Source organism: Siniperca chuatsi, linkage group LG19, assembly GCF_020085105.1.
Source record: "Siniperca chuatsi isolate FFG_IHB_CAS linkage group LG19, ASM2008510v1, whole genome shotgun sequence".
NCBI lineage: Eukaryota > Metazoa > Chordata > Actinopteri > Centrarchiformes > Sinipercidae > Siniperca > Siniperca chuatsi.
Window position 1 is genome coordinate 14,730,818 of NC_058060.1, and position 27,258 is coordinate 14,758,075.

Sequence of the window (27,258 nt, forward strand, 5' to 3'; positions counted from 1 at the left end):
ATTCCTGTCCATTCTCTCTCTTGCTCCCTCTCTATTTGCCCAGTCCATCTCTAAGGTAGCCAAGTCACAGAGGAACAATGGCACAGAGAGGGGAATTAAAGTCTGATGGCATAGTTTGAATTCTGTAGGCTGTTCTACAGCTCCATGACTAGCAATGATGGCAAAGGCATAAAGTCACAACTCTGTGCAGGAACTCCACTGAAATTTCTACCATGAGAGAACTGTGGAAAGCAAAATAAAATTACAGAGAGCAGAGATATAGTACACGTTTGGTTGCAAACTGATCTGAGAGAAAGCAGAAGAGATAAATATGGAGAACAACAATGTTAGATCTCTTGATTTTTGCTTCAGACCAGTGACATTGTTCAGTGCACACTGATTGCTCTCCATTTCAGAGGGGAAAAATTATTATTGCGAGGCCTTTAAGAGGTACAGATTAAGGTTTGTCCAAATATTTCTGTAATCCGAGGGAATTCGGCTGGTCTGTTGCCATGAGAACTGACGAGGGTCTTTTACACTGAGGAGGGCCTGTGTCAGGGCCCGCTGTGCCCAGCAGGCCAAGGGCAGCACATTGTACCTACCAAGACCCGCCCGTCAGCCAAACTGAGCCGCCTGAAGGAGAGCTCTGTCCTAGTGCATTCACTTGGCTGTGGGTATGCACTCGGAAAATCCTCAGACCTTGGTGTTTTCAGACTCTTAACTCCACTGATTTGTTTGACCAAAATGCCCAAATTGGTGTAGGATCTATGACAAAATTCCAGTGAGAAAAACAAGCGCAAAGCAGTGGAGAGAGATCACTGGCTCTTTATTCCAACGTGTTTATGGCTACACAACTCTTAACCTTGTCAGGCACATTCAGTCTTCGTTTCGTCCATGGTAGAACTTCAGATGTTATAGCTAGAAATGATTCCCATCCACTGGTATGCGGTATGTTTGGGGTACAATGCAGGCCACTTTAATGAACAAGCATGGCCTCAATTCAGTGAAATGTGAACCTGGAGCGAGTGCATTCACGGCCATTAGTTAAACCCCTCATGTTTCTCTCGGACCTGGGAAGAGCTCCTTTGTAGTGCCAAGGCTGCCAGGCCACCCCATCAATATTATGGATGCATCTTAATGTATAATTAAATGAATCCTGGTCCAAAAGACTTCAAAGTGGGAATGGCTTGCGGGCCACCAGGTGGTCTGTTGGAAATCATGAGGGGGTGAACCCTAAGAGGGAAGTGATTAAGAAACACACAAGGTCATTTCAGAAATGGGGAAAGCTGCCTGTATTTATTTGTGTATGTGTGTGTGCATGTGTGTTCCTGTCCTGAAGGTGGTGTGTATTTAAGTGTTCATGTCCTTGACTATAGATGCCCTTTTTTTTTTTTTTTTTTTTTTTTTTTTTTAAAGGTCTATATATCTAAGCAAAAGCCTTGTGCTGGGGCAAAAAAATGGGGCATTATGTTCAGTGCCCTGATGGAAATTTAGGAAATTCAGAGAGGCCCCCCACCATTCAAAATTAGCGAGCACACAGTATAGCATAAATTTGCTTTTCTTATAGTCTATATATGATGTCAATATAATAAAAATGCCCATTGAAATACATGATCCCTAATGTTTTTCTGTACTTTACCTAAGACATATACTGTTCTTCCAGGAGGCTTGCTTTTTAAGGGAGGTTCAATTTTACAAGTGTAAAAGCAGACTTACCATTCAAGAGGGTGAGGAAAAGGGTGAGAGAGAGAGGGAGGGTGGGAAGGGGGAAAGAGAGATTGTAAGGGGGAGAGCGTGAATGAAAGGGAAACCCTCCTCTGATTAATATTGTGATATGAAAACATGGAATCACAATCAGAGGATCAGCAGCCACTGTTATATGATATGAGCCTAAAGCAAGCATTTTCTTGTAAAATCTATTCTAAGCCATGAATGGAAACCATTAGTGATAGACGACCTCAGATGAATAAAATACAGCGCTTTTATATTCCTCCAGCCACTTTCTTGTCAAAACCCACACTCCCATCAGAAACACTCTATCAGGCTGCGAGAGCTCCAGAAAGTCGGAGCGAGAAGGAGTAGAACGTATTGCTCACTCACGGGTGGCTTTCTTGTCTCTTTGACTCGTCAAATATACCCCAGATAAATCATTCCTTTTACCACAAAAGAGAGCTATGGCAAACAGCTTCAATGGGTTTCCACTGAGGTAATTGTCAAGAATAAAGAGATTGACTTCTTTTCCATGAAATCAGCAGCATGGTGGCACAGAAAAAGAAAGAGAGAAAAAAAATGCATCAAGTCTGAAGGATTTTTTCTGTTCTGCTCGGCAGTTTACCAAGTTCAATAGCCCTGTAATGTTCATGGACTACTGACTTGAGAAGTGTGACTTGAATCCTCTGTCTTGTATATTGAGGAAATTGACAAGGAACAAAAGACCTGTGTTGTTGAGTTTGAGTAAGTGAGCCAGTAACTAAACTAGTAACACATCATTAGGAAGACTAACTGACAAAAAAGACTGATGCAGAACCAGTTTAAAGAAATAAAGATCCATGCTGAGTGACTGACGCACCAATCTCTTCAATAACGTGATTTAAGTAGGATAAGGTAGAAAAATGTTTTATATAGCAAATTTAGCTTTACTTTTGCCCCACCTCTGTGTTTGTGTGGGTATGTGTTTAGAATAAAAATAGAGTTCTCTTAACTCATAATACAGACTGAAGAGAATGATGTCAATGTCACTACAGACAGAGATGTGTTTAGCAGGAAAAAAGGAAAACAAATAGGTAAACAGAACATCCTGGGTTCAAACTGAACAAGCACTGTGCTTCTGGGGAAAGTAAGCCTTGAAACATCACATTTATGACATAATTCCAAACAGACACACAATCAGACGACTGTGTGCACCTGAAATAAACAAATTCAAGAAAAAAGCAAGTTTAGCAGCTGTTTTGTCTGTGAAGATGATCAACGTGTATCAAACTCAACCAATAAACAATATACCCAATTATAAATTCACTCTTACCAATAATTAAGTGGATGATTTAAACTTACTAATACCAATAATAATACTCTCAAAAGCCAATGATTCATCTTTCTAGTCATTGGGCAGAAGACAAGTGACATGAAATATGCTTAATATTACAGAAAAAAATGCTATCTACTGACCCGTAGAACCAGCTAATGCTGACGTAAAAGAATGAAATGGGAACGAGCATTTAATACATTAAATAAAAGTTCCCCTAATTATGCAAGGTCAAACCAAATCTTGTGGCAATCAATAGAGAGAAGAAAGAAAAAAAAGGTAGATTCCCCAAGGTGAGGTGGTAGCAGCTCAGTCAGCAAACCCAAGTTAAGTGTAGTGTTGCTGCTGGCGCATGAAACGAAACACCCCTAAAATGTGGAACATGTGTAGGCATATTCTCTGGGAACCGTAGACAAACATAGACCATGAGAACCAGCCTGTGTGACCCTGGACGTCATAAACAAACTTCTCCATGGCTGTGACACACCAACATGATACTACTCATAAAAACGCATTCGTCTGATTGCACCTGTGCCCGTTCAGCACTCCCCTCTGTCCATGCCTGTGGGCAGATATGCATGTGTGTATTTGCATTTCATATACTCTGTGTATGTTAGTCACTAGGCACTAGTCATTCACTGAAACAGGCAGAGTAAGAATCAGTCAGACTTGAACACAGACAGACACGTAACCTGTAATTTGTACACAGGGGAGCTCTCCTTTCCATTGCCTCTGGCTCAGTGTGTGGCTTTCCAAAGCATGCAGCAACGTCATTTGTAATTTAATTAACTTTATCCTGTCTGGCAAAAATTCCAGATCTTAGTGCATTGTAAAATATCTAAAATACGATATCTACTGGAAGACCAATTAGCTTACAAAGCATAAAACAGGAAGCTTATCCCTCCAAATGCTTCCATTCCTTTACATTTGAGCCAAAGTTGAAGGAATGCAGTCAACACATCATCCCAACATGTTCAAGAGACACCAGCCGAACTCAGCTCAACTTGCCACAGGCAATTCAAGAAAAGTGAAGCGAAGGTAATGTGTGTCATGCAACGCTGGACCTTGTCAGTATAAACAAAGTTGCTTAACCTTCAATACTACAACTGTTCAAATATCCAGCCACTCTGCATCCACATGGCATCGTCGGGCTGTTCGAGTCAGGGCAAATGGCCAAGTCCACACATATAAGCGTTTGTGCATGCACACACACGTAGACACACACGGGCAGAGGAGGGGAGTGCTGGCAGAGGCTGAATGTGTTTGCCCGCTCCAGGGGAGAAGGGAAGAAAGGGAGCAGAAGAGCTGAAACAAACGCATGCTGGCTTCTATTAGTCGAGCTGTGGAGCGGGATGGAGGGGTGAGGAAACGTATTCATTCCTTCTGCCCCCCCATCCATTCCCTTCCCTCCAACCCTCCTACCCTATTATCTCCATTCTGGAAAGGCGGCGGATGAAAGGGACAACCCCCCAGTGGCAGCACTTTCTCCCTCCAAACTTACGGCGACGCATTCTGACGGCTGCTTAATTGTACGTGATACAGGCAGGGCCCTTTCTCTTTCAAATCTAAAACAGATTGCTTCTCCTTGGGGAGGGGATTATTGGACAAGAGAGATGACAAAGCAGGGACAGTGCAGCCCTCTGGGGGGTGGAGGACGGAGGGCTCGTGGATAGTGTGTGTACACGTTTTTCTATGTTTCTCTTTTGTACATGCCTGTGTCACAAGAAGATTATGTTTGTGTCCATGTGTTTCAAATGTGTGCACGTGTGGGTGACAACCAGGAACGTGTGCGCAAGATCCAGCCTCTGATCACGACAAGATCATTGGATCTTTCTGTCCACTTTAAACCACTACTCTCTTCCCCTCTTTATCACATGTTCACACCTCCCTTTCTCTTATCTTGGTCTCTTCTACTTTATCCCTCTTCCACTTCCCCCTCTGTGTCTCTCTTGACCCAGCTTTCTCTTTCTCCCTCTTAAGCCCATGCTGCATCAGTGACATCTGAACAAAAGCTGCATTACAGAAAAATCCTCTCTCACTCGGTAACTAAAATAAATTGCACATTAATGAATAAAGCCTAACAACAATCCCGCAATCCAGCTCTCTCTCTCTCTCTCTATTAATTTTCAGGCCAAAATTACAAGGGCGTGTTCAAGGGGTCATTCCTGCCTGTTGTATAGCTGAACCATCTACTGAAACCTTTTCTTCACAAAACATATCAAGGGAAAGACAAGGGGAACAATGCCATACACAAAAAAAGTAAAGCATCAAATATACGTCTGGTTTGCTGCTCTGGTTAACTTGTACTAGATCGAAAGTTGGAGGATAAGGCATTCCTACCAATGATGAGAGAATGCAATGTTTGCATGCCCTGACCTTTACCGCTCAAATAAAAGGCTGAACAAACACTTGGGGGTGCTCCTGTGAGCTACCGAATACCCCAAAATAGACTATGCAGTGTGTGACTGTGTGCATCCAGATATGCATGGCATATTTCCCTGGAGATATTTCAAGGACAGTAAGTCAAGGAAACATCTAAGGGCTGTATGTAAGTGCATTGAAACTCCATGGAAATGTTTGATCAGTAAGGACAACAAAGGAACTGAGAAAGTGGCTGACTCATCTAAAGATAGCCTTTCTAGATCCCACATAAATAAAAGCATGCCAAATGCTCACTGTTCAAATACTGGTCATTTGCAGTGATAGGACTGTGCAATCTACTCCAGCGCTACTATGCAATCAGGCTAGTATAAAGAACACTATCATTAAGCTGAAGAGATAAACAAGTGCCGGAGGAGAGGGTGGTTTAGGAAATCTTTTCTTAACATGCTCGCACACAAGAGAACACACACAAACTATAGTTGCATAGCATCTCTTTCTGTATTTTCCAAAGAGATGAAAAATGTAAGGAACCGACATTCCACTAGTCTTCCAAAGCAAAGATGATGAATAATTCAGTAAGAGTATTTATTAAATCATCAGCCAGTTTAACTGATTACGTGCAATTTGATCAAAACAATATTCACGGCAGTTTAGATAATGCGTGATTCTCTAGTTCCAGATCCAGTTTTTTTTAACTAATTTTTTTTGGCCATGAGTATCTCCCTATACCACCAGCACAATGGAAAGTAATCTGCAAGGCTTTCAATTTCACTGCAACCAACCCTATAATGATAGAATTCATAAATGTGACTTCTGTCATTGTAGGGTCAAGTTGAGAAAGTAAAATGCAGCATGATAACAGTCTGACATGGCTGAGATGAAAGTATGATGATTTGAGAGAGAAGAGAAGAATGGGCAGGTTTTTATTTTGAGTTAATGAGAAAGAAAGAATGGAAAAGGTGAAATACTTGTCGAAACTTCACTGCTCACACATGAAACTGTTCTTTCCACAGGTATATCGCATAGTACGGCGGGATTCCACAGGACATGGCTCTATAACAACGCATCTGCAAGGCAGTTTTGTTCTGTCCGTTGAGGCGGCTTCTGTCAAAAATAGACTTGCTGCGTATTCACCGTCGAGGAGAGCCGCTGCTGGGACGCGCTGCGGTGTGTCTGGTGGGATCACACGCATTGTCTAGAATGGCTGCGATCAGCTCCGGTAGCCGCGTCGCAGACGTAACGCGATGCAGCCATGCCCGGTGGAATCCCAGGGTTAGAACTGATGCATATATTTAATGCCCTTTTAATTTCTTACAGTAATTAGTCTGCCGTGAATGCCTTTGACCTTGTTCATCAGTCGGCGTGTATGAAGCTGTCACGCAAGCTTTCTGGGAAGTCTCTGACTCATTGTGGATGGCATTTAAAGGACACACACACACACACACACACTTTTCCCGTACAAATAATGAAAAGCATAGATAATACCTCTTCCCTTACACTCAGTCCCTCACCATACTCAGAAGAATGAATTACTTCACTTATTGCTTTCACACACACACACACACACACACACACACACACCCACCCAGCCACCCACCAGTAGATTCAAGTGATGGTAGAGCTGCTACTGGAACAACGTTTGTCTTGGCAAGCGTCTACCCCCCAGAACCTAATTATTTGCAGCAGCTGCTCATGCTCTTGTTTGTAGCACAGTGAAGCTAAACTGTTTAAAGGATCTCCCTTCTCTTCTAAGCTGGCAGTCAGCGCTGCGCTTTAAAACGCCCCAAAGCTGCTTTGCTATGCTCTGGGTAGGATAATCAGAAATTCAATCTAAACGCTGCAGGTTGAAAGAGAAGATTGATGGATCAATCTCGTCAATACTGAAAGTTTGAAGTTAGGCTTCTCCATATTTCTCATTCAGTAACACAAATTGGCACTGCTAATGTCCTGAAATGTAAGCCAGTAGGCTAATTGTGCCTGGTGCAAGCAATCGGCTTTGAAGAGGACCGCAGCATAATTTTGCCATTTAGGAAAACTAGCTCAGAAGGATAAATTTTCTAGTTTTGTGGGCTGGTACAGTAGGTCAACACACTGATCCAAAACACAATAAAGAGGGTTAGGGTTAGATGGTCAGAAGACAGAGTCCCAAGTCACTCACTTGGTCCTTAAAATAAAGGAACTTTAATATCAGTCAGATGCAATGTTATATGTACATGTAATGTCTCTCTCTGGTTAATAAAGAAAAACAAATCCATAAGTCAAACTCTCAATACCTCTTATAAAAGTTCTAACTGTACCAGTGTCTAAAATAAAAAGACTTCAACTTACCCTCACAGTTCTTTTAAAAATCTTTTAACTGTTTTCCTCATTGATCTGCTGTCTCCACTGGTCTTAAAGCTGCAGTCATCACAACCTATTGGTGGTTGTGTTAAATACAAGTAACAAGCAGGAAGTGTAGCTACGGCTGGTTTACCAAGGTAAACACAATTCACACAACAGCAGCTTTCACCCATACAACCTCCTCTCCTCTCAGCCCCACTGCTGTCCACACAGCCTTTCACAGCTGCACAATCTCCATTTGCACACACACACACACACACACACACACACACACACACACAGTGCCTGGAGCTAGGTATAAATACTATACATCATATTCCCACTCAACTGGCAAGTTTCCCTTCTCACTTGAATTGAGTTAAAAAGCTGAAGTGAGGTGTACATTCTCTGAGTCTCTGCCTCTCTGCTTAGCTCTGACAGTTTGTCCAGAAAGCGTTCTTCAGCAGCTCATCCATTTAGCGTATACTGACACGATCTGCCAGAGGTGCACTCTGAATAAGATTTATGAAAAAACTTATCTGGGCTGAAGTGAGGGAAGGTTAAATGCCACACTGAGTTTTGGGAATGTAGAAAAATTCTGCTTTCATGTCCTATTATAAGAACTGACAGTTAATAAGGAAACAGTTCATCTTAACTAAAGTTTTTAGGATAAAAAAAAGAAAATTATACATTCAGGATATACAAACAGAATAAAACTATTATAACTCATTAGATGCCCCCACTGACACAGTTCATTATGCAGCATACTTTTTTAAGTGACAGAAAGCTTTTTCAAATCTACAGTAGCTTCCTTTCACTTTCAAATATCCTGCATTCAGAAAACTAGACATTAACAGAGGGATGCTTATGGATTGGGGGAAAAATTACATTAATGGAATGTGCTGCCTTCTAATCCCTTAAGACGTAGGAATTTGCGACGGAGGGAATTCCTGTCATTCAGGGGGAAAACTATGAAGTCCAGCACACACAGAGCTGCTGTACAGGCGACACAGATTTACTGCACTTGTAGATTCCCACTCCTGACAGTATGCTGCATCAGAAATTTACTGCCAACTGAACAAACTAACAGGCACAGACACTGCAAAAGCAGTGGAGAAAGGGTGGAAAACAACAGAAAATAGGCAAAAGAAGACAGTGAGAAAGTTAAGTACCTGAAAGGCAGGAGAGCAGAATGCTGTCCGAGTGAGAGGCAAGGCTAGGATTCCTCTCTATGTTTTCTTCTCGCGTTTCTTCACCGGGTCTCCCTTCGCTCATAGAGGGGTTTGTGTCTTGGTGCAGGGATTTTGGATTGAAGAGTAGGGGGGACCACACAGCTCCTGGAAGACAACCTCTCTCCTCTAATCCTCTCTCCGATGTGATGACACTCTCTAACCTCGACCATCTGTTGAAACACGTCCCGGAGCAGTCAGCACCGCGTTGTGTCAAGAACCCCACTCCCCTGCCCAATCATAGACCGGCTGCTGGGTGGCTCCTTGCTGCCAGAAGGCAGGGACAAGGACACAGCACCGCACTGAGGGAGACACACATGCATGCAGTCACACACACACACACACACACACACACACACACACACACAGCCACTCTGCGAGATGGAAGCAAGAAAACCCCCAGTCATCGTAACCTGAGAGGCAGAGTAGGAGGAAGGGACAGGGAGTGTGAGAGGAGTGGAAAGAGAAGGAATGGGAGGGGAGCGAGAGAGAGAGAGAGAGAGAGAGAGAGAGAGAGAGAGAGAGAGGGAGAGGGAGGGGGGAGAGAGGGGGAGCGAGAGAGAGAGAATGTAGAAGTGGCAAAAGTTGAGATAGATAAGAAGAAGATGGAGATAAACTATTCTTATGTTTTATATTACCTTGCTGGTAATGTTAACAATTTGCACACAAATCTCATATGTGTGCACACACACACACACACACACACAGACTACTTTACCCTCTGTCCCGGACCCTTTTCCTCCCATTACTCTCCCAGCAGCCAGAGAGTTTGTGGTGTAAAGAATCAAACTAAAACAAGCAATACAATTCTGTATTGGCTCCATGGTGGGAATGCTGTTGACACTAAACTGTTACATCTCCAGGCACAGAAGAACAGGCAGTAGCCCCTCACACCTTAGTGTGATAAATCCTTACAGTCCCACAGCTGCATTCCTGCCCTTCACCACCTATTGCCTTAAGTTAAAAAGGAGGGCAGAGGGGAAGACACTAAAATTACAAAGCTAAGGAAATGGTAAGGTAGAAAGAGAAAGAAAATGAAGAGAAGTTAAAATAAGAGAGGGTATGGGTTTACTGCTAGATGGCAGCAGACTGATAAAGCAAACATTTACCATTTACTAGTATAAACCCTTCAACATTAACACCATTTACTGGTGCATTTCCTAAATTAATCAACCAATTTTCAACCCATTCATGCAAAACACAGGGAACATTAGGTGAGAAAGACTGTCACATTAATCATTTTGTTGAACCACTGTCCTACTCACTGATCCATAAAAAAAGGATTACAAGACCCTGATGATATTCAGGAGCAACTTCAAAGGCAAACCCTAATGAGTTAATACCCATTTGATATCCGACAGCATCACAATGAGTTAATCAGAGGTGTGAAAAACCAAAGAAAGGCTTCTAAGTGGTTCATTTACATTCTATAAGCAGCATCAACACCCTGGCCTCTTTTTCAAGTTGTCCTTTGATAAATACTACTAAGTTCAAACAGGTTTACAGACAGTTCTTAATGAAGACTTTGATTGTGCCTCTCCAACTGACCCTTAATCATCCATCCATCCATCCATTTTCTACCGCTTGGTCCCCGTTAGGGGGTCGCGGGTGACTGGAGCCTATCCCAGTGACTTCGGGCCTTAGGCAGGGCACACCCTGGACAGTGGCCAACTCGTCGCAGGGCGAACACAGACACAGACAAGGACAGACAACCATTCACTCACACATTCATTCAATACGGGCAATTTAGAGTTATCAATTAACCTACACATGCATGTCTTTGGACGGTGGGAGGAAGCCGGAGAACCCGGAGAGAACCCACGGTAACACGGGGAGGACATGCAGACTCCACCCAGAGAGATTGTGTGATGTTGGTCCGGTCCGGGAATCGAACCCACGAACCCACGATCTCCTTATTGGGAGGCAGGAGCTGTAGCCGCTCTGCCACCGTGCACCCCCGACCCTTAATCAATGGTAGATTTTTATTTTTCCATATAAACATATTCATGTACATTTAAAACTTTTTTTATTATTATTTTTTTTTAAATGGCACTTTTTTCATGCAAAGCCATCTTTAAACACCATTTGTATGTAGCATGACCCAACTAGTAAAGTTTCACACATATTATGCTTTAATATTGCTCTGATCACCCATGTGTATCAGCTTTCCATTTTAATTTGATTGCACCACATACAAACAGCAGAGAGATACTGCCACTTTTTTCAGGGTGCTCTCAGTTATATTCCCCTCAGGTTTACGTATGAGGATATTGGATTAAACTAAACAAAGCCTATTTTCACCAGGGACACGTGAAACTTTCCCCAGCTTGGACTGATGTTTGAAACAGGGGCAGTGGTGAGGGAGAAAAAGGGCCTTAGGGGGAAAGAGCTCAAATTAGATTAACTAAATTCACAAAGACTGTCCCCAGCCCCTCCTGCATGGCTACACACATCCCAACCCACACCTCCAACCCCAGCCCCCATTCTCACGGCCGAGAGGTTTCCAAAGGGCCTACAGACAGGCCAGGGGCGACCAAATCCCTGTGCTCTTTACTGGATTAAAGATGGCTGCCCCACTAGGGGAGAGCGGCTGTTTTTTCATAAACTGAGCACATCTGTAAACATCATAAATCCATCCAGACAGAAAAGGTTATCAGGCTGAGTTTCTGTGAACAAAACACCTACAGCCTTATCCAGCAAGGGCTCACCTAGAAACCACACTTTTAAGAGGTAGAAGCTGGTCATCCACCTTATGCCAACACACATCATCCATTTTGCATGGCCACTCTTAATCTCCATTTTCCGTTTTCACTTCCACTGACACAACAGCGACAAAAAAGGGCAGAGGGAGGTCTATAAAATGGCCTCATCTTATGAATGACTGAATGACCTGCAGGGGGGCCACTGATTCTCTGGTAACCCCCATTCACTCTCCTTCTCCCCATCCTCACTTCACAAAGAATTCACCAAGCCCATCATGGTAGATATCTAACACAAAAATTTGCTTTCAGGTGACCACTTTTCTCTTATTTTAGATCTCTCTGATTGGGTCCAGTCAGTTTGTCATACTCTTGTCTTTTGTCCTAGCTTTACTTTTAAACTGGATTCAAGTCTCTTCAGATCTCAAACTCACTTCCCCCCTTTTAATTCCAGCTTTCCAACCATCAGTTGGGCCTGCAGGTGCAGGCAGAGGCCAGTGTTGGGGGCTACTCGGTTCACTAGCCCCATTCTCTATGGCTGAATGAGATACATAGGGGTGTCATAGCTGTGATCCTGCCTCTGTGCCAGTATTGAGCGGTAGCTGGGGGATACAGCTATGATGTGGAGGAAAGCAAACCTAGGGGTGACATTGTCTTGTGCTAGACAGCATTTTAAATGCCAAGCACATGGCTACTGCCATACTAACCTCCCTCTGTAATGAAGTGCTGTAGACTCGTGTCAGATGACTGGTGGGTACCTAAGTATTGAATGCGTCAGCTGCTTAAGATGCCTTTGAGTCAGGATGTAAGACACTGGAGACACTACATACAAGTAATTAACTGCTAACTCTGAGAGCAAGGCTGATGGCCACATTAGAGAAGACAAAACTGTTTTCTACAGCTAAGCCCAAGTGTGATCGAGTTTGTAAAGCAAGGTACTCCATGGTGTTGTTGTTCCTAAGTACTACATTTGCAATGGTCCTGCTGGTTCCCAGGACCCTTTACACTTCAGGGGGTTGAATCAGTGTCATCTTAAGTTCATGCCAGAGAGGCACAGCTGAGAGCTGGGGATGACTGAGATACAGCAGGAAAGCAGGAGAAGACACGCACAGGTGGTCATGAATGTACAAGGCTGGGAGAAGAAATGAAAGGCAAGAGACAGGAGGACAGAGGGGAGACAGGAATACAGTAGGGACAGAGGGGCGGCATGGGTAAAGGAAAAATAGGGAGAGAAAGCGAGGAATGGAGGAGGAGGAAGGGCTTCTGTGGTTCAATGACAGCTGAACACGCAGTACACGCATGCGGAGGGAGCTCTCCTCACGCCATCCTCCTGCTGTGTCATGCATGTGTCCTTGTAGTACACATATGTGATTTAACACGCATGAGGTACTCTGTTATTTACTTGAATTAAGCATAATTAAATTACTAGAGAGTGTTATTTTGTTATGTTTTCAAAAAATTACTTTTCTAAAATTACTTTTGTCAAGTTGTGGAAAAAAGTACATGTTTTTTGGTAACTTAACTATCAAAAACATGTAAATTAGAGTTACTGGCTACTGTTACTACTTCTTAAACAGCTTAACTGAGCTATTACCTTTATCTTTGTATTCACAATGATAGAGTTATTTGTGTGGATGTAAACAATGCTTTGTGGAGCATTCAATTTACAGATAACACACCAAACACTAAATAACACAATATATCACAAGGCTTTTTTGAACTTAAAAAGGTTGCTACATTAAACATCAAGGCTGACACCTATTCTTGAAAAAACACTCTCGAGCAGCTAACAGGTAGTGCTGCAGACAAAGGGAACACACTAACACATAATGAACTCATTAACAGTAACCTGAGATCAAGTGTTAGGTAATGATGATAGGATTTAGAGGTCTGATAATAATGACATCCACTAACAGACTTTAGTCAGATGCCAGATGTGCTCTCACCTCTCTGGCAGATGTTTACATGACGGTCAACCATGGGCACCAACTATCAGTGTAAAGAGTATAGAAGCCTGTTCCCCTTCCAATAGAAGATAATTTTGCATTTTGATAACATAATCTTAGGGCCTTTAACCAACAAATTATTACCTTAAATGACATTAGTTCAGAGCAGTTAGCATATTTATATTTTCCCCATAAGGTAAAGCACAAGTGACAATCGTTCATTGAAAACAGTTGTTTCCATAAGCCACATTGCCTTTATGTTGCAATCGCACATGTTGTCCTTCCAGCTTCCCCAAAGTACAGTTGACTTAATCCTTCTGCTGATCATTTTTGATCTGAAGAAAATTATAAGTTTGATTTCCATGCAAAACATCAAACGACAGGTTGTACCATTGGTAATGATAAACAGGTGCAAATACTTACTAACGTCCACATATCTAGTTCAAGAGGAATGTAGCCTATATTGGATAATTCTTGGCATTAAAAAAAGGTAAGTGCATCCAGATTTCCAAATAACAACAACTGTCAGCACAGACTATGATTCCTTGGCTCTTACTAGCTGCCAGAGGCACTTAAGAACACACAGAGACCCTACTGATCAAGCCTTTAAACATTGTGTGGCAAATAGGGGGCCCCATATCTTCCGAAACCATGGACAGATTAATCAAACCCCCAAGTCCATCATCAAACATTTCAATACTGAAATACTGAAATACATTTCAATATGAATCAGACCTCTGATTCATTTGCTTTCCCAAACTTTCAGCACGTTTTATGTTCAGAGTAATGATAAAATCCAACGATAGTACAACAACAATACAACTCCTGAAGAAATCTGATAGGCCACCCAGGGAGCCATCTCAAAGCAGGATTAGGACCTTCCAAGAACTTCTACAAAAGTTGGGAAAAGATAGCGCGAGAAACCAATCCTATCATTCCCCTGATCTGGTGAATCACAGGATGACGGAAATAATTTGGGATAGCCTTAAGGTTCAATAAATGGGTAAATGGCCAGGAACCAGTGCTGTAAGCCATGAAGATATGAGATAGATACAGCGAGGAGATACTGATCGCTCTCCTTGGGTCCAAGTAAGAAGATGAAAGACATTCTGACAGCTAAGACAATGGCGGTCATGTAGTGACCAGGTTCCACAAGTAAAGCCCCAGGGACCTTTAAGACTGCTATACAACTGAATTCTACTTGTAGTTTGAATTTACAGAACATGTTGGTGCCTTTTGTCAGTCTTGTCAGACAAAATCATTACAAGTGGGCCCAACATTAGGACATATCGGGGGGGGGTTGGAAAGATTAGGAAGACAAACTGCAATCATGGGGTTTTAAAATGAAAATGCCATTAAGTTCTGGTGTGATTTCATCATGCTTTGTAAAAGTGGGCCTCACCTGTGGACAGTACCCTTAACATCTCTCATGCTGGAACAGCAGAGGTGGCACAAAAATGGGTCATTCTTGAATAAAAAAGTATTAAGACATCTTGATGGCTAGCTCTATAATAGAAAGATAAAAAAACATAAGAGCTGTTTTTCAACCCCAAAATATGACTCACAGTGAGGGTCAAGTCACCTTCACTCAGGAAGAAAACTTTCAACAAATGAAAATCTTGTTTGCCTTTGAATTCTAGGCAATTTCCGCCCAATTCTCACTCTCTATTTCTGGGCTTACAACACATATCAGGCGGTCATGCCCTACTTTTGTTTCTTCTTCTTATAGGACAGATGTCAACATTTGGTATGCGATTGGTGCTAGAAACATGCAACAAAATTTTTTACACAAGTTGGAATCTCTATCAAATTTACAACATCCTTCTCACTTCTGCTTGTTCTGAGTTTGATCTTCTGACATCACTGGTTCTTAATGCCATGCTATCTTTTGTTATTACAAGCAAATGTGTGATTTTGAATGAAAATAGCATCTGCTGGATTAAGATCTTTTTTAAACAAGGTTACTCAGCGACACTTTCAGAGATGTAGAAGAAGCCTACACTTTTGTGAAGGTTAAATTGAGCTAATTCTACTGATATGTCGATGTTGGCACATACAGTACTGACTCAGTTATTAGACTGACAAAAAGGGTGTGATTTTGAGCACAAACTTCGTCTGTTTAAAGAGTTAAGCTTGCTTAGTATAAAACATGACTAAGCCCCACCTGAATATGAACCCTTTTGCTGGAGTGTCAATAAGCCAAGTATATATTTTAATCTCAACAAAGAATGCATTTTTGCCTCCAAAAAGATTTATTAGAGATAAAGGAAAAAAGGCATTGGTAAAGCATATCATTGACCCCGCGAGCAGAGTTCCTCTGTAGCCACAAATCAACAGACTCCACACCACCAAACAATAATGCATTCAACAAATAATCATTTCCCTTCATACCCTCTGACTCCACAGACTCCACTCAGTCTCTTGGGTAGCAGAAAAATCTGTTTGTTTACACTGATATTCTCAGCGAAAAACAGGCCAACTCTTTGTTAACTCCTAAAAAAGATCCCTAAAGAGACATTGAGAGAAGGCAGTACGAAGCCAGTGTCCAGCTCCTTCCTGTCTTGGAGGAGCTTTTGGAAGTCTCATTCTCACAAAGTGGTGCTCCGTTTCTGGAAGCCTCACTAATCCCCTCAGGCGAGAAGGTGAAAGGCAGTGACAAGGAGAAAGAGGGGAAGCGGTACGTGGGAAGGAAGGCCTATGTACGCTACAACATTCAAAATGCCTGGTTGAAAATAATCCCATAAAGCATGCCGCCAGTGGTCTGTTGAGAGGGAGAAATAGGATTTGCGTAGTACAGATAGACCGTTCAATTATCCCTTCAGAGGCCTTAACTGGCCACGGACAGAATTTTCATTTGTCAGCAGAATGTGACAAGAACAGGGGAGATCAGGTTAGAGCATACATAGCATGCTGACATATAGCAACTTAACATCACTACATAACAGTTCCAGTGAATGATCAGTTCTGCTCTTAACAGCCATCACCAAAGTAAGTGCAATCAGCAAACAAAATACCCAATAATGATGCACAAGAACTAAATTGGCAAGCTAATCCACTGCAGCACTGGTGTCCACATGGAAAATTTGGTACACACACACACTAGTTTAATTAGAATAGAAACTATGTTTTCTGAGCCCAGTAAGATGAAAACACAGGGATGTGGCTGCGGCTTTTAACAGGGTGTTCGTTGGGTTCCTGGGCGAGGGGAAGCACTGGGGCTCTATGTGATTCCCATGCAGGTGGGAAGAGAGGCCTTATAATCTGTGCCCTGGACTCTGCTTCCTCATTCTAGGAGAAAATCAGTAACATGAGTGGCTCACCACTACACAACTGCACAACCACTGGGACGTTTATGAACCACTGAAGGGCCACACAGCGTAAGATCATTTCTATGAGCAGCCTCTTTTATACCCTCAGGCCCTCTTCATCATCCACTCTGCCCTTTACCCATTTCAACACTCTGCCTACTTTTCCATTTCCATACCACCATTCTCAGGTCTTTGGTCATCCCTTTGGTTATTATAGAATGCCTATTTCATAGAGAGAGCCAGAGGGACAGCTTTCAGGAGCAAAGAACACAGCAGCCAGGTCTCCAACAGGTGCAAATTCCAGTGATGCCTGCATGCATTTGGACACTATTGTGTCTCTATAAACCTGGGCCAAGTAGCACGCTGAAGGTGATGGCCAGCAGAGATGTCTGACAGCTAGACCTGCTTTCAGCTTGAATTTTCATTGTTTTACTATGTGTATGTGTGTGAGTGAGGCAGACAGTAAGTGAAAAGAGAGCAAATAAAATAAAAAAAATGAAGGTAAATGTTAATGTAAACTGTTCCGTAATTAAGTGAGTGAGTCAACAAAACCTCTTAACATCATGAATATTTACTCATTATTATAATTACTATGATAGTAATAGTATTAAACTGTAACACACTACCAGGTTTCCATTTCACGCTCATCCTGCAGACTGTGGAAACATGTACCGGATAGCCCGTCCCAGTGGAGAATTCAGAGTCTGGGGCTGTGTGGGTGGGTGAGCACTCATTTGAAGAAAACTCCCAATAATCCAATTAAGCACATAATTTCCTTTAGTACACAGGAATTGAATCCACTGTCAGAAAGCAGCAGAGTCAGAGAAAGTGAAAAGCGAAAAGAGTGGACAGAGAAAGGGTAAGAAAAGGCTTTTCTGTGTACTGTTCAGCTGCTGCAGTGAACAAAATGCAAACAAAGCTTTAGAGAAAGAGGCTTTAGATCTCGGCAAACATGGTGGGGCCTCCCGTGCTCCACTTTGTAACTGTCCTGCTTGGCTGGCGATCAGCTCTCTCGTCCAGGACCAGTCTTTAGCAGAGATCCCCTGACCAAGAGCCAAGCTGCCTTTCAGAGTGTGCGAGTGTGTGTGCACGCGTGCTTGAATACGCATGGGAGGAGATGGGGCTCCTCCACTGTTCTGTGTGCTGTTCCATAACTGGCCTCATATTCACAAAGAAAGACAATGAAAAGAGGGAAATAAATAAGAGGGAAAATATGGATGTGAGGGTACATTAGCTGTATTATGTGACAGTGATATGTTGCATGTAGGTGAAAACATACATAATATCGCCTATCATGACTCCTACCTGAACCCCATCATTAACCTCTGTTTAAGTAGATTATTATGAACTTGTTTCAGTGAATAAACTCCTGCAAAGACAGGGACAGTAGAGGGCAGAAAAACAGTACAGGAATTCAGAATATCCTCCTAGTAAGCGCTTATCTTCCCTCTTGGGGCATGGAATCTCAGCCACAATGACAAGGCCAAAAAGGAGAAAGCAAGCATCATCTTGCGAATATTTCAGTCAAATAAAAAAAAAAAACAACAACCAAGCACTCCCTGTTTATGTAGATATTTGAGCTACTTTATTTAAATGCACATCTCTATGAGCAAAAGTTTTCAGTTTCTTTTTCAATTTGATTTTATATATCTGATCCGATTCAAATGGCTAAAATGACATTTTGTAGATGCACACAAGACATGGTTTTCACAAAGGCTTCCTAAAATATAACTTCAAATGAGAAAGTAAAGATAGAAACAACGCTAGGCCTTAACCTGTGCCCCCACCCCTGTGACTCAATTTGTGTAGCCCAGGATTAAACTGTGAAAAGGGGTGATCAGCTTTTCTTTTTCAAGCTTCATATCCTAAAAATGAACCCCTCTTAATTCTTCATTTCCTGTTCCTGTCCAGGCCAGGATGGCCAAAGGATCCAGAGAACATCCGTAACGGAATGACTGAAGACTTTCATGACCAAGCTGGTGCCGAGCAGGATAAAGTAAGTGGGAGGTAGAAGGATTTGTATCATAATAGTAGGCTACATGTCCAACTTCTTTTACCCAAAAAATGTCCATACATCAACTGTATTTTTGCAAGTAGGAAAACAGTAAGCAGCATTTCTTACAGTAGAACATTTACTGGCATACTAACTCACAGACATGTTGTTATCAACATGATAGACACAGCACATGTAGATATATTTAGAAATCTCACATTTTTAATACAGCTGATGAACTCAAAAATCCTGCAGCTGAACTCTATGTGAGGGATCAATATGAAGTCCTAAAAAACTGGAAAAATAGTGTCTAATTTTATACGGTGATGAATGTGTTTAGCTTAGTGTCAGACAAGCTGAAACCATAAACATAGGAAAGAAAGGGATAAAACATGTTAAAGGCTTTTTAAACCCCATGCCACATATTGTACACCGCTTGAGCTGATGGTGAAATCAAAACGCTGACTGAATTAAAAACTGTCAAATATTATAGCATATAGCTTAGATAAACATGCTTTGGGAGTGCAAAACATCACAGCTGTGGAAGAGTTTTCTGCACTTGTCTAATCCCATCCAGGTACGTTAAGAGAATAAAGACAAGTATTCTTCTAATATGATACTTACTGCTTGCCTTTTGTTGCTGGTAGGGGTCTCATTTTTAGCATTAGCAAAATAAGGAAACCTTCTCATGTTCTACTTATATTTCAGTCATAACTGTATGAGCCTATTTGTCTCTCTTTTCTTTCTATCATTCTAGATCCGTAAACTGCATTATGTGAAACCATGTTATGGTTGTTATGCTTTCTGTTTTCCCAAAAGTGTCCATGTAATCTGTTCTGCTGAGCAGGGAGCCTGAGACAGATAGCATAAGGACTATCTAGTTGACTAATTTCTATTTGGTGGGAATAGCTGTCATGGAAAGTGTGGATTACAGAGACGACACCCATTGAAGTTGTTTAGCTACAGGTAAAGTGAGATTACAGGGTGCCAAAAAGATCAAGGCTGTTTAAGCCTTTTGCAAGCGGGTGTATAACGCAGCCACAAACTGCAAACCTATTGATATCAGGTCAAATCATTCTGTTTAGGGAAACTGTCTGAATGCCTTTTGGAGAAACAGTAACTCAGCTCAGCCACAAATATGTAGTCAAAAAGTTTGACAGAAATTTCCTATAAAATGTGCTCTGTGCACTTTCCACATCAAATCAAGTTTGCCATATGAACCCCATGCTCTTGGCATCTTCTGTAATGACATTACACAATGGTGTTCCATGTCAAACAGCAAGTTGGTCCTCTCGCATCACCAGCCAAATAGAAATCACAACCTCAATTTTTCTATCCAAGTCAAAGAAAACTAGGCTGCTGGCACCACAAATGTAGAAATCTGGATCAGCAGGAAGTCAAAGGGTTTTCACTTCAATGTCTTTGCTACCACAATTAAGACTTCATAAATAAATCCCAGAATATAAAACACTTAAAATTGAGCCCTTCTGCACTGCATTTGACTGACAGGGCCACTACACTCCAAATTACTCATAGGCACACAGCAGGCAGGCTGAGATGTGTGTGTGGTGCCAGTGTGCTGTACACAAGCCAAACTTTTGGAGTCAATTGTCAAGGGCATGCAAGGCTTGGCCATGAAAGCCATCTGGAAAGGAAACACAACTATTTACAGCAATAAATAGAACAAATAAGGCCCACAGTCAGAGTGATAATCCCTCAACAATGTAGCGGCTTTGCGGCATTACTTAATGTTCCACGACAAGACTGGGAGGAAATGTCCTGATCCACCTAAGCGTCACGTTGTTCCTCTCAGATAAACTGACCCTGAACACATTATAATGCCATCAGAGCGGTAGGAAGGGCACATGACCTTTGACCTGGGTTGGAGGAGTCAGAGAGGACTGGGTTTAGTAAGTATGACACTTTAGTCATGGACTCTCACTAAATCCCCCTCATCTCAGAGCCTTCTTCAGTACATATGGACTGGAGGCAAACGCTGCAGTCAGGTACACCACAATCTGTTTAAGTGAAGATTAATGAGGGGGGCAACAGGTAAAGTTTAAATCATTTCTCTTAATCTGGCAAGAGGATTGAAAACTTAAATTTAACAGGTGGTTTTTAATAATCTGTATCTATAACTGATATAATGCATAGGTGTTTTACAGGACACTCAACATGAATCTGCTAGTCTTCATCTCTCCAGTTGTGCATTTGCTCTGTTAGGTCACAATAAAAGAAAAAGTGGGTGCCAAATGCCTAACCTGGCAACCCTACTGTCTCCCACATCTAGGGTGTATACACAAATACTGGGCAGCAGATCCCTTTTTTAAACTGGTGCTTCTGAAGCTGATTCTCATTACAAAATAGCTTTTCCCCCCATGGCATTGTGTTTGCTCCTTCTTGCTTGACATGGGGGCAATACATTAAAATGTATGAGCCTTTATCCTACCCTGTTCAAATAGAGCCAAGTCGGGTTTGCCCAGACCACAATACAAAACACACACACACGCACGCACGCGCACACACACACACACACACAGAAGGGAGAGTCAACCCCTGCCATTGTCTATTAGTAGGAGGGCCAAATATCCATGCTGACAGTATGTCTGAGATGAAATAGTGTACAGGGAGCCAAAAATGGCCATTACATTACTAGCATCAAGAAAGAAACCAAGCCTCCAATCCACAGAGACAACCACGCCAAAACCAAAGAACACGCTTTAAAAAAAAGGTACATTTTCTTTGCTACTGCTTTACGCTCTCTCACCTTTTTCTTCAAGAGTCATTTTATTACAAAACTATCTTTCATTTCACCTCTTGTGTCAGCTTCCAGACTTGGGAATTATTACACTGCTTGAGTTGATTTTAATAGATCCCTTAATAAAAACAACGCATTACCCTGAGTTGATTTGTTGCCCTCCTCCTAACACACTGTGACACACAAAAACTTGAGCTTGAAGAAAAATGTTATCTGCTTACATGTTTAACTCCCCAAGGGAGGCAAACATGCTCAGACTTAATGCAAAACATATTGAAGTATTAAAATCCCACATCCCCTTAATGTTAGCAACAGAACAACACAGCAGCAATCCTCACAATGCTCCTCTAATCCCCTCTAAAATGGGCCTCATCAATGGAAAAAAAGATCAGGCAGTTTCTTTTAATAAGGAGATGGTATGAGAGAGTTTGAGCCTAATCTTTGCAAATGTGGCGCAGAGACTATCTGGAGCAGTTTTTTTTGTACGACATCAGCATCAGCTCTGGGCTCAGTTTTAAACACATACCAATCATTATTGGCAAGTTTGTTCTGGTCATCCATTAGATAGGAGACTTATCAGATATCAGCCCTCAGTGTTCACCAAACCCTGAGGCAGTTTCTCTCTTAAAAAAGAAAGGTCTTACTATAGACCTATCTATTGCATATCACAGATCCGTCCACAGTCCTGGGCAAAGACTGTTTGCTTATAACGCTGATAGTTTCCATTGTAATGGTAAAGACACATGGCCTAATCAAGTTCAATCAACAACATGGGCAACAAAAAATGTCGACGTAAATAAAGATGTAACCAAAACTGAAAAATGGTTTCGTAGGTAGTTTGAGTGAGGGATAAGAATGCACTTTCCTCAAGTATTTTTACTACATAACCTACTTCTGTGTATTTATGTCTTCAGCAGCATCACTATTAAACTTAATAGCCATTTTTGAATAGATGCTAATAAAACCCGTACTTCTATTATTGGCTGATGCACTTAATTCCAGCACAAAACTCAAAGAGAGTTTAAATATTAACCTACAATTAGGAAGAATATAGCAATCATCATGAATGGGTCCACACATTTGTGCGTTTATCTGTGTCATTTTCACTTAAAGAGTTTGAGATTTTACGTATCAGATATAATAGTTAATGAGAAACCAACTCTCCCACATCAATCTCCTCGGCTAGCTGGTGTGCTGTGTTCCTGTATCTCGGAGAGTTGAGAGGTCTGGAGGTAAAAGGAAGCTCAGGTTAAGCTCAGACTGCAGATAAATCAACCTCTGCCCATATCCTCTTCTAACTCCTTTCCTTCTAAGACCTCCCAGTTTCCCTGGACGCAGCGGGGCCATAAGCAGCTGTATCAAAACAACACTAAATCATCTCCACCACTGGTCTAGATAAACAACCTTGCACAAGAACAACATTACATTATGCCAATCTATATAGCACACCAAAAATATACAATCTACACCTTCTACAGAGCATACCTCATTTACTTTCCTCATTTACCCACATTAAATTATTTACTGTTCACTGCCGTTTGTCAATTTTATTCTTTTTTATTATTAAAGGGTATATAGTTGTAGTTTAGAATGTGTTAAGTAAAACTGTACCTTTCAGGGTCTTAATACTGTATTCTGAGTTCACCTGAATTGCAGCAAAATCCAATGCACTATTAATTTAAAGAAACCTGGCTCATACACTGTTGAGTTATTTTTTCTCATTTATCTCTCTGGTAAAATAGAAAGTATATTTTAGTATTTCAATTGAGTTTTCTTTTTGTATGCAACGTATGACATAGCAATATTTTCATGGGTAAGAGACAAAAATGGTTTGGGGGCCAATTTGTGGTGGGAGCACACATGGTATAATTTTTGAATACATTTGAATGAATTAGACATATTTGCACTTGGACAGACAAACTAAGATTTTTTTTACAGTACTGACAGTTTCAAAACATGTCCTTTCTTATTTTAAAACTACAAAAGCAGCCAGAGTATATGAAGGCCACTTTCTCTCTTACATTATTTACAGTAAACATGCTTCTTCTTCTTCCTTTCACACCATAGCCCTCTCACTATTTACGATAAGCATTTGATTGACCCTCAGACAAACGCATGTGAAATGAATTATTTGCAACTTCATGGCAATAAAGCTGCTGTTTTTGCAAAAATGCTCTTACATCAGCACAACCAAGGAGAGGGATGTGGGAGACTGTATGTGTGACTGTGTACATTAATCAAAATAATAAATACAGGTCGTATCATCGGCTACTTCAGAACAGTTCATGAGAACTAATATGCCTGCAAATGTATACATACACACACACACACACACACACACACAGAGAGCTTGTGTATAGATACAGTATTTCTATTTGACATTTTTTTAATATATTGCATATTTCAATAAATGTTTTTCTTGATCTGAGGTTGCATGCGAAAGCTGTTGCAGACCCTACTCCTGAAATAAATTAAAAAGATAATGCAGTTTGTGGTCAAGTGGTTACCAGAACCTCCTGAAAAAGTAAACACATGTGGGCCACACAAGGGGGCAGATTACACAACACATAAAATGATCAGGATCATTAATATTACTATTTTACAGTTGTAAAACACAATATAACATTTTATTTCCAGTTTTAGGCAATCTAGTTCTCCTTTTATTATTATTTAGTTTGTGTGTATGTATGGCATCTATAATCTTAGTGGAGTCGAGCGCCAATGTGGCATTGATTGTTTGCAACTCTGAGCCTTCCTGGTAAGCCCTCTCCCTCACCCAAGATCCCTTCCAATGAGAAGCAGACCTGACTAGGCATTAGTTGCGGTGTAACCGCTTTCAGTGATTTTGTTCTTAACCCCAGAGCTTGTTTTGAAACCCTCCAGGGGGCATTGGAAAATGAAATGCAAGTGCTGTGGAAACCTTGTCTCCCCCCCCCCATTTCCCTGTTTAAGGGACAATTGCCCTGGGAGACAGAGCGATAGATATTTCTTGGTGGAGAAGCACATCTCACTTAGCTAAATTGACCGTGTCTCATCCCTCAATACCTACTGTTCTCATGGGGAAAATTAACACCACCAGGTGCTATGTAGGATCTTTAGAGTTTCAACAATTTTCTCCACTTTTTCAGCAGCCTGCATTCCTGCTATAGGAGTGGAGACTGGTCAGACATGCCTGGATAGCCTTGGTCAACACCTCACCACCAACAAACCATGTCTCAGACTCTGGTCTGCCTTTCACACTCTCTGAGGTGTGCAGCAGTATTTTCTGATGAGTCATATGATACACCTCTATCATAAGTCTGCTCACAAGTGTAGCACACAATCTCCTTCTATTAAGCATCACATTTTCAATAATTTGGATGGAGGGCAAATGGTCCAGATGGCCCGAACTCAGCAGTAGCCATATTAGCTTTCAAAATGTCCCAGCTCAGTCCTGAGTAACCATTTACCTGGGGCGGCAAGGCATTTCCCTTTTGATTTCTGCACAGTTGCTCTGATCTGTCAAGCAGAAAAATAACCAGAGGCTACTTCAAAGGCCAGGTCTCCTCGCAGCGTCTGAGTCCAAAATGCTACTGCCTTCATGCAAGGAGTCAAAGCTAAAAGGTGTCTTTATATGAAAATTGGTTTCATTAATATCACTGGAATCCTTTGAGGGTCAGTGGAAAAAAGAAAATACATGTTGACAAGAACAAATGTCTGCACCTTCTTATAAACATCAACCTCAATACTTTTCACAATGCGTTTATGATGGGATTTTTTCCATTTTATAAGACAGCATACAAAGGATAGAATGCAGGTACTCAAAAGTGACTGTATAAGTCTTAAAAATGTTGGTGTGCTGAAGTAGCTTTCTGAACAGCAAGACCCTGTTCTTACACCAGTTGCTGGCATAGGTAGTTTCTGTGAAAGGATACCCTATGCAATAAAATTTTATCTTAAGAGGTGTTTTACAGTGTCCAGAGGGAGGCTGAGAGGAAAAGGATACATTTATTTTTGCCTAATGTGAAGGTACACACACTGCAGAAAGGTAGCAAAATCACAAATTATCCTGCAACTAGAATCATCAATAATACTCTGTTTCTCTTGCAGAGGAACTTGCACCCTAAAATAGAAAAATGTGTCACTACCAAAACCGATAAAAGGTCAAACTGATTAAAAAAAAAAAAAGCCCCAAGATAAATTCTAACAAAGACAATAGTCAGACAAAGGAGGAGAGCAAAGTTCAGCATTGAAGAAACTGGATAGAATATATCAAAGGAGCAAAGACAGATTCAAAAGCCTTTAATTTCAGGGGCTAATTTCAAAACACTTAAGGCTGGAATGTGAAATTATGGGTCAGCTGCTCATTCACACCCTTCAAGTTGGCCTAGAAAAGCTTTCCAACTGTAACTTGGCTGCAATAACACACCCAAACCCTGTAAAGTCAACTGATATCGGAGCATGGAAATGATTAGACATTATACATAAGAGGAGATGGGAGAAGTCCAACAGGGAGGTATTTTATCAGTCGAGGCTCAGGACATGCTGTGGTTTTTCTCTTCCAAGTCTAGGAGGGGGGTAACCCAATCTCATCAAGAAGTTCCTTATCTGGCCAGGGATCAAACCCTCAGGAGTGTGCTGTAATTTCTTACCATGGCTTTGACGAGCAGCATTTGGTCCAGCTATGGAAAGTGGTGTAGCTCCTATACTATGTGAAATGCTTATACACTATACAGGACAGGAGCTATAAGGTAGCTGGGAGTGAGTGGGAAATGATGAGGTGTTTTAACACCACATGAGGTGACGTCTTAGGTAACTTGACTACTATCATGTTCAAGCTCTTTTCCACTAGGTTTAGGTTAGATGCCTCGTTAACCAAAGGCACACAGTGAGAGGGATTTAGGCTCACAGCAGCAGGTCTTGAAGATAATAGGTTTCAGTTAGGCTACCCCTCGATCATAGCTCACTGAGCCCATGTGGCTCGGTTTTCAGAAGAAGTGAAGACATTAAAGTCATCTGTCTGGTCTCCATGGATGCATTTTGGAGTATGGGGAGGTTATATGTTTGGCTCGTGTTACCTGGCTCTGCTGGAGCTGACCTGTGCGGGATCTACAGATTAAGGAACCATCTGGGAGCTGCAACCTGAGCTCAGGAGAGGAGGAACAGCAGGGCCTGGCCAGGACACCACTTTTGCTTATTTACAATGATGTGCACGCACACATATACACATCAGCCTCCACTGTTGTTCATAAGTACTTTAACTTAAACTGCCTTTTAAAACGGGAATGCCAGTCAAAATGATAATACACATCTGCCATTTCTTTGGCACACTCAACCACAGAGATGTGACTGTAATGTCACTAGGGATGTCCCGAGCTGATCCTAAGTATCTGTATCAGCTAAAATAAAGCCGATCAAAATCCAATCCTTTCTTTACTGAGACTGCTAGTGTTACAGTGTACTGCACTGCTCTCCTTAACAGGAGATAACAGCCGGGCTCCACAGTGCCAGTATTTCACTGCATATTAGAGTGTGTTAATGTGAAAAATAATTTCTTCGCACTGGTGATCGGACTCTGTTCTGACACCCAGGTTGGCAAAATACAGAGATTTGCTAAGCTCTAACAGTAACAAATCTGTTATCT

General features: G+C 41.7%; 1 protein-coding gene across 11 annotated transcripts in view; it reads right to left on the minus strand.

Moving 5' to 3' along the window:
* sulf1 (sulfatase 1) overlaps nucleotides 1-27,258 on the minus strand; it is an 85,339-nt gene that overhangs the window by 28,298 nt on the left and 29,783 nt on the right. For 3 of the 11 annotated variants that reach the window (XM_044175850.1, XM_044175849.1, XM_044175854.1), the window contains exon 2: nucleotides 8,875-9,104. The exons of 4 other annotated variants lie outside the window; for them this stretch is intronic. In XM_044175850.1, coding sequence (XP_044031785.1) covers nucleotides 8,875-8,977 — 103 coding nt within the window. In that variant the 5' untranslated portion in view covers nucleotides 8,978-9,104. Of the gene's footprint in view, nucleotides 1-7,711; nucleotides 7,727-8,874; nucleotides 9,220-27,258 lie in introns of those variants that run through there. 4 more of the 11 variants (XM_044175859.1, XM_044175860.1, XM_044175853.1 and 1 more) reach the window with 4 other exon arrangements.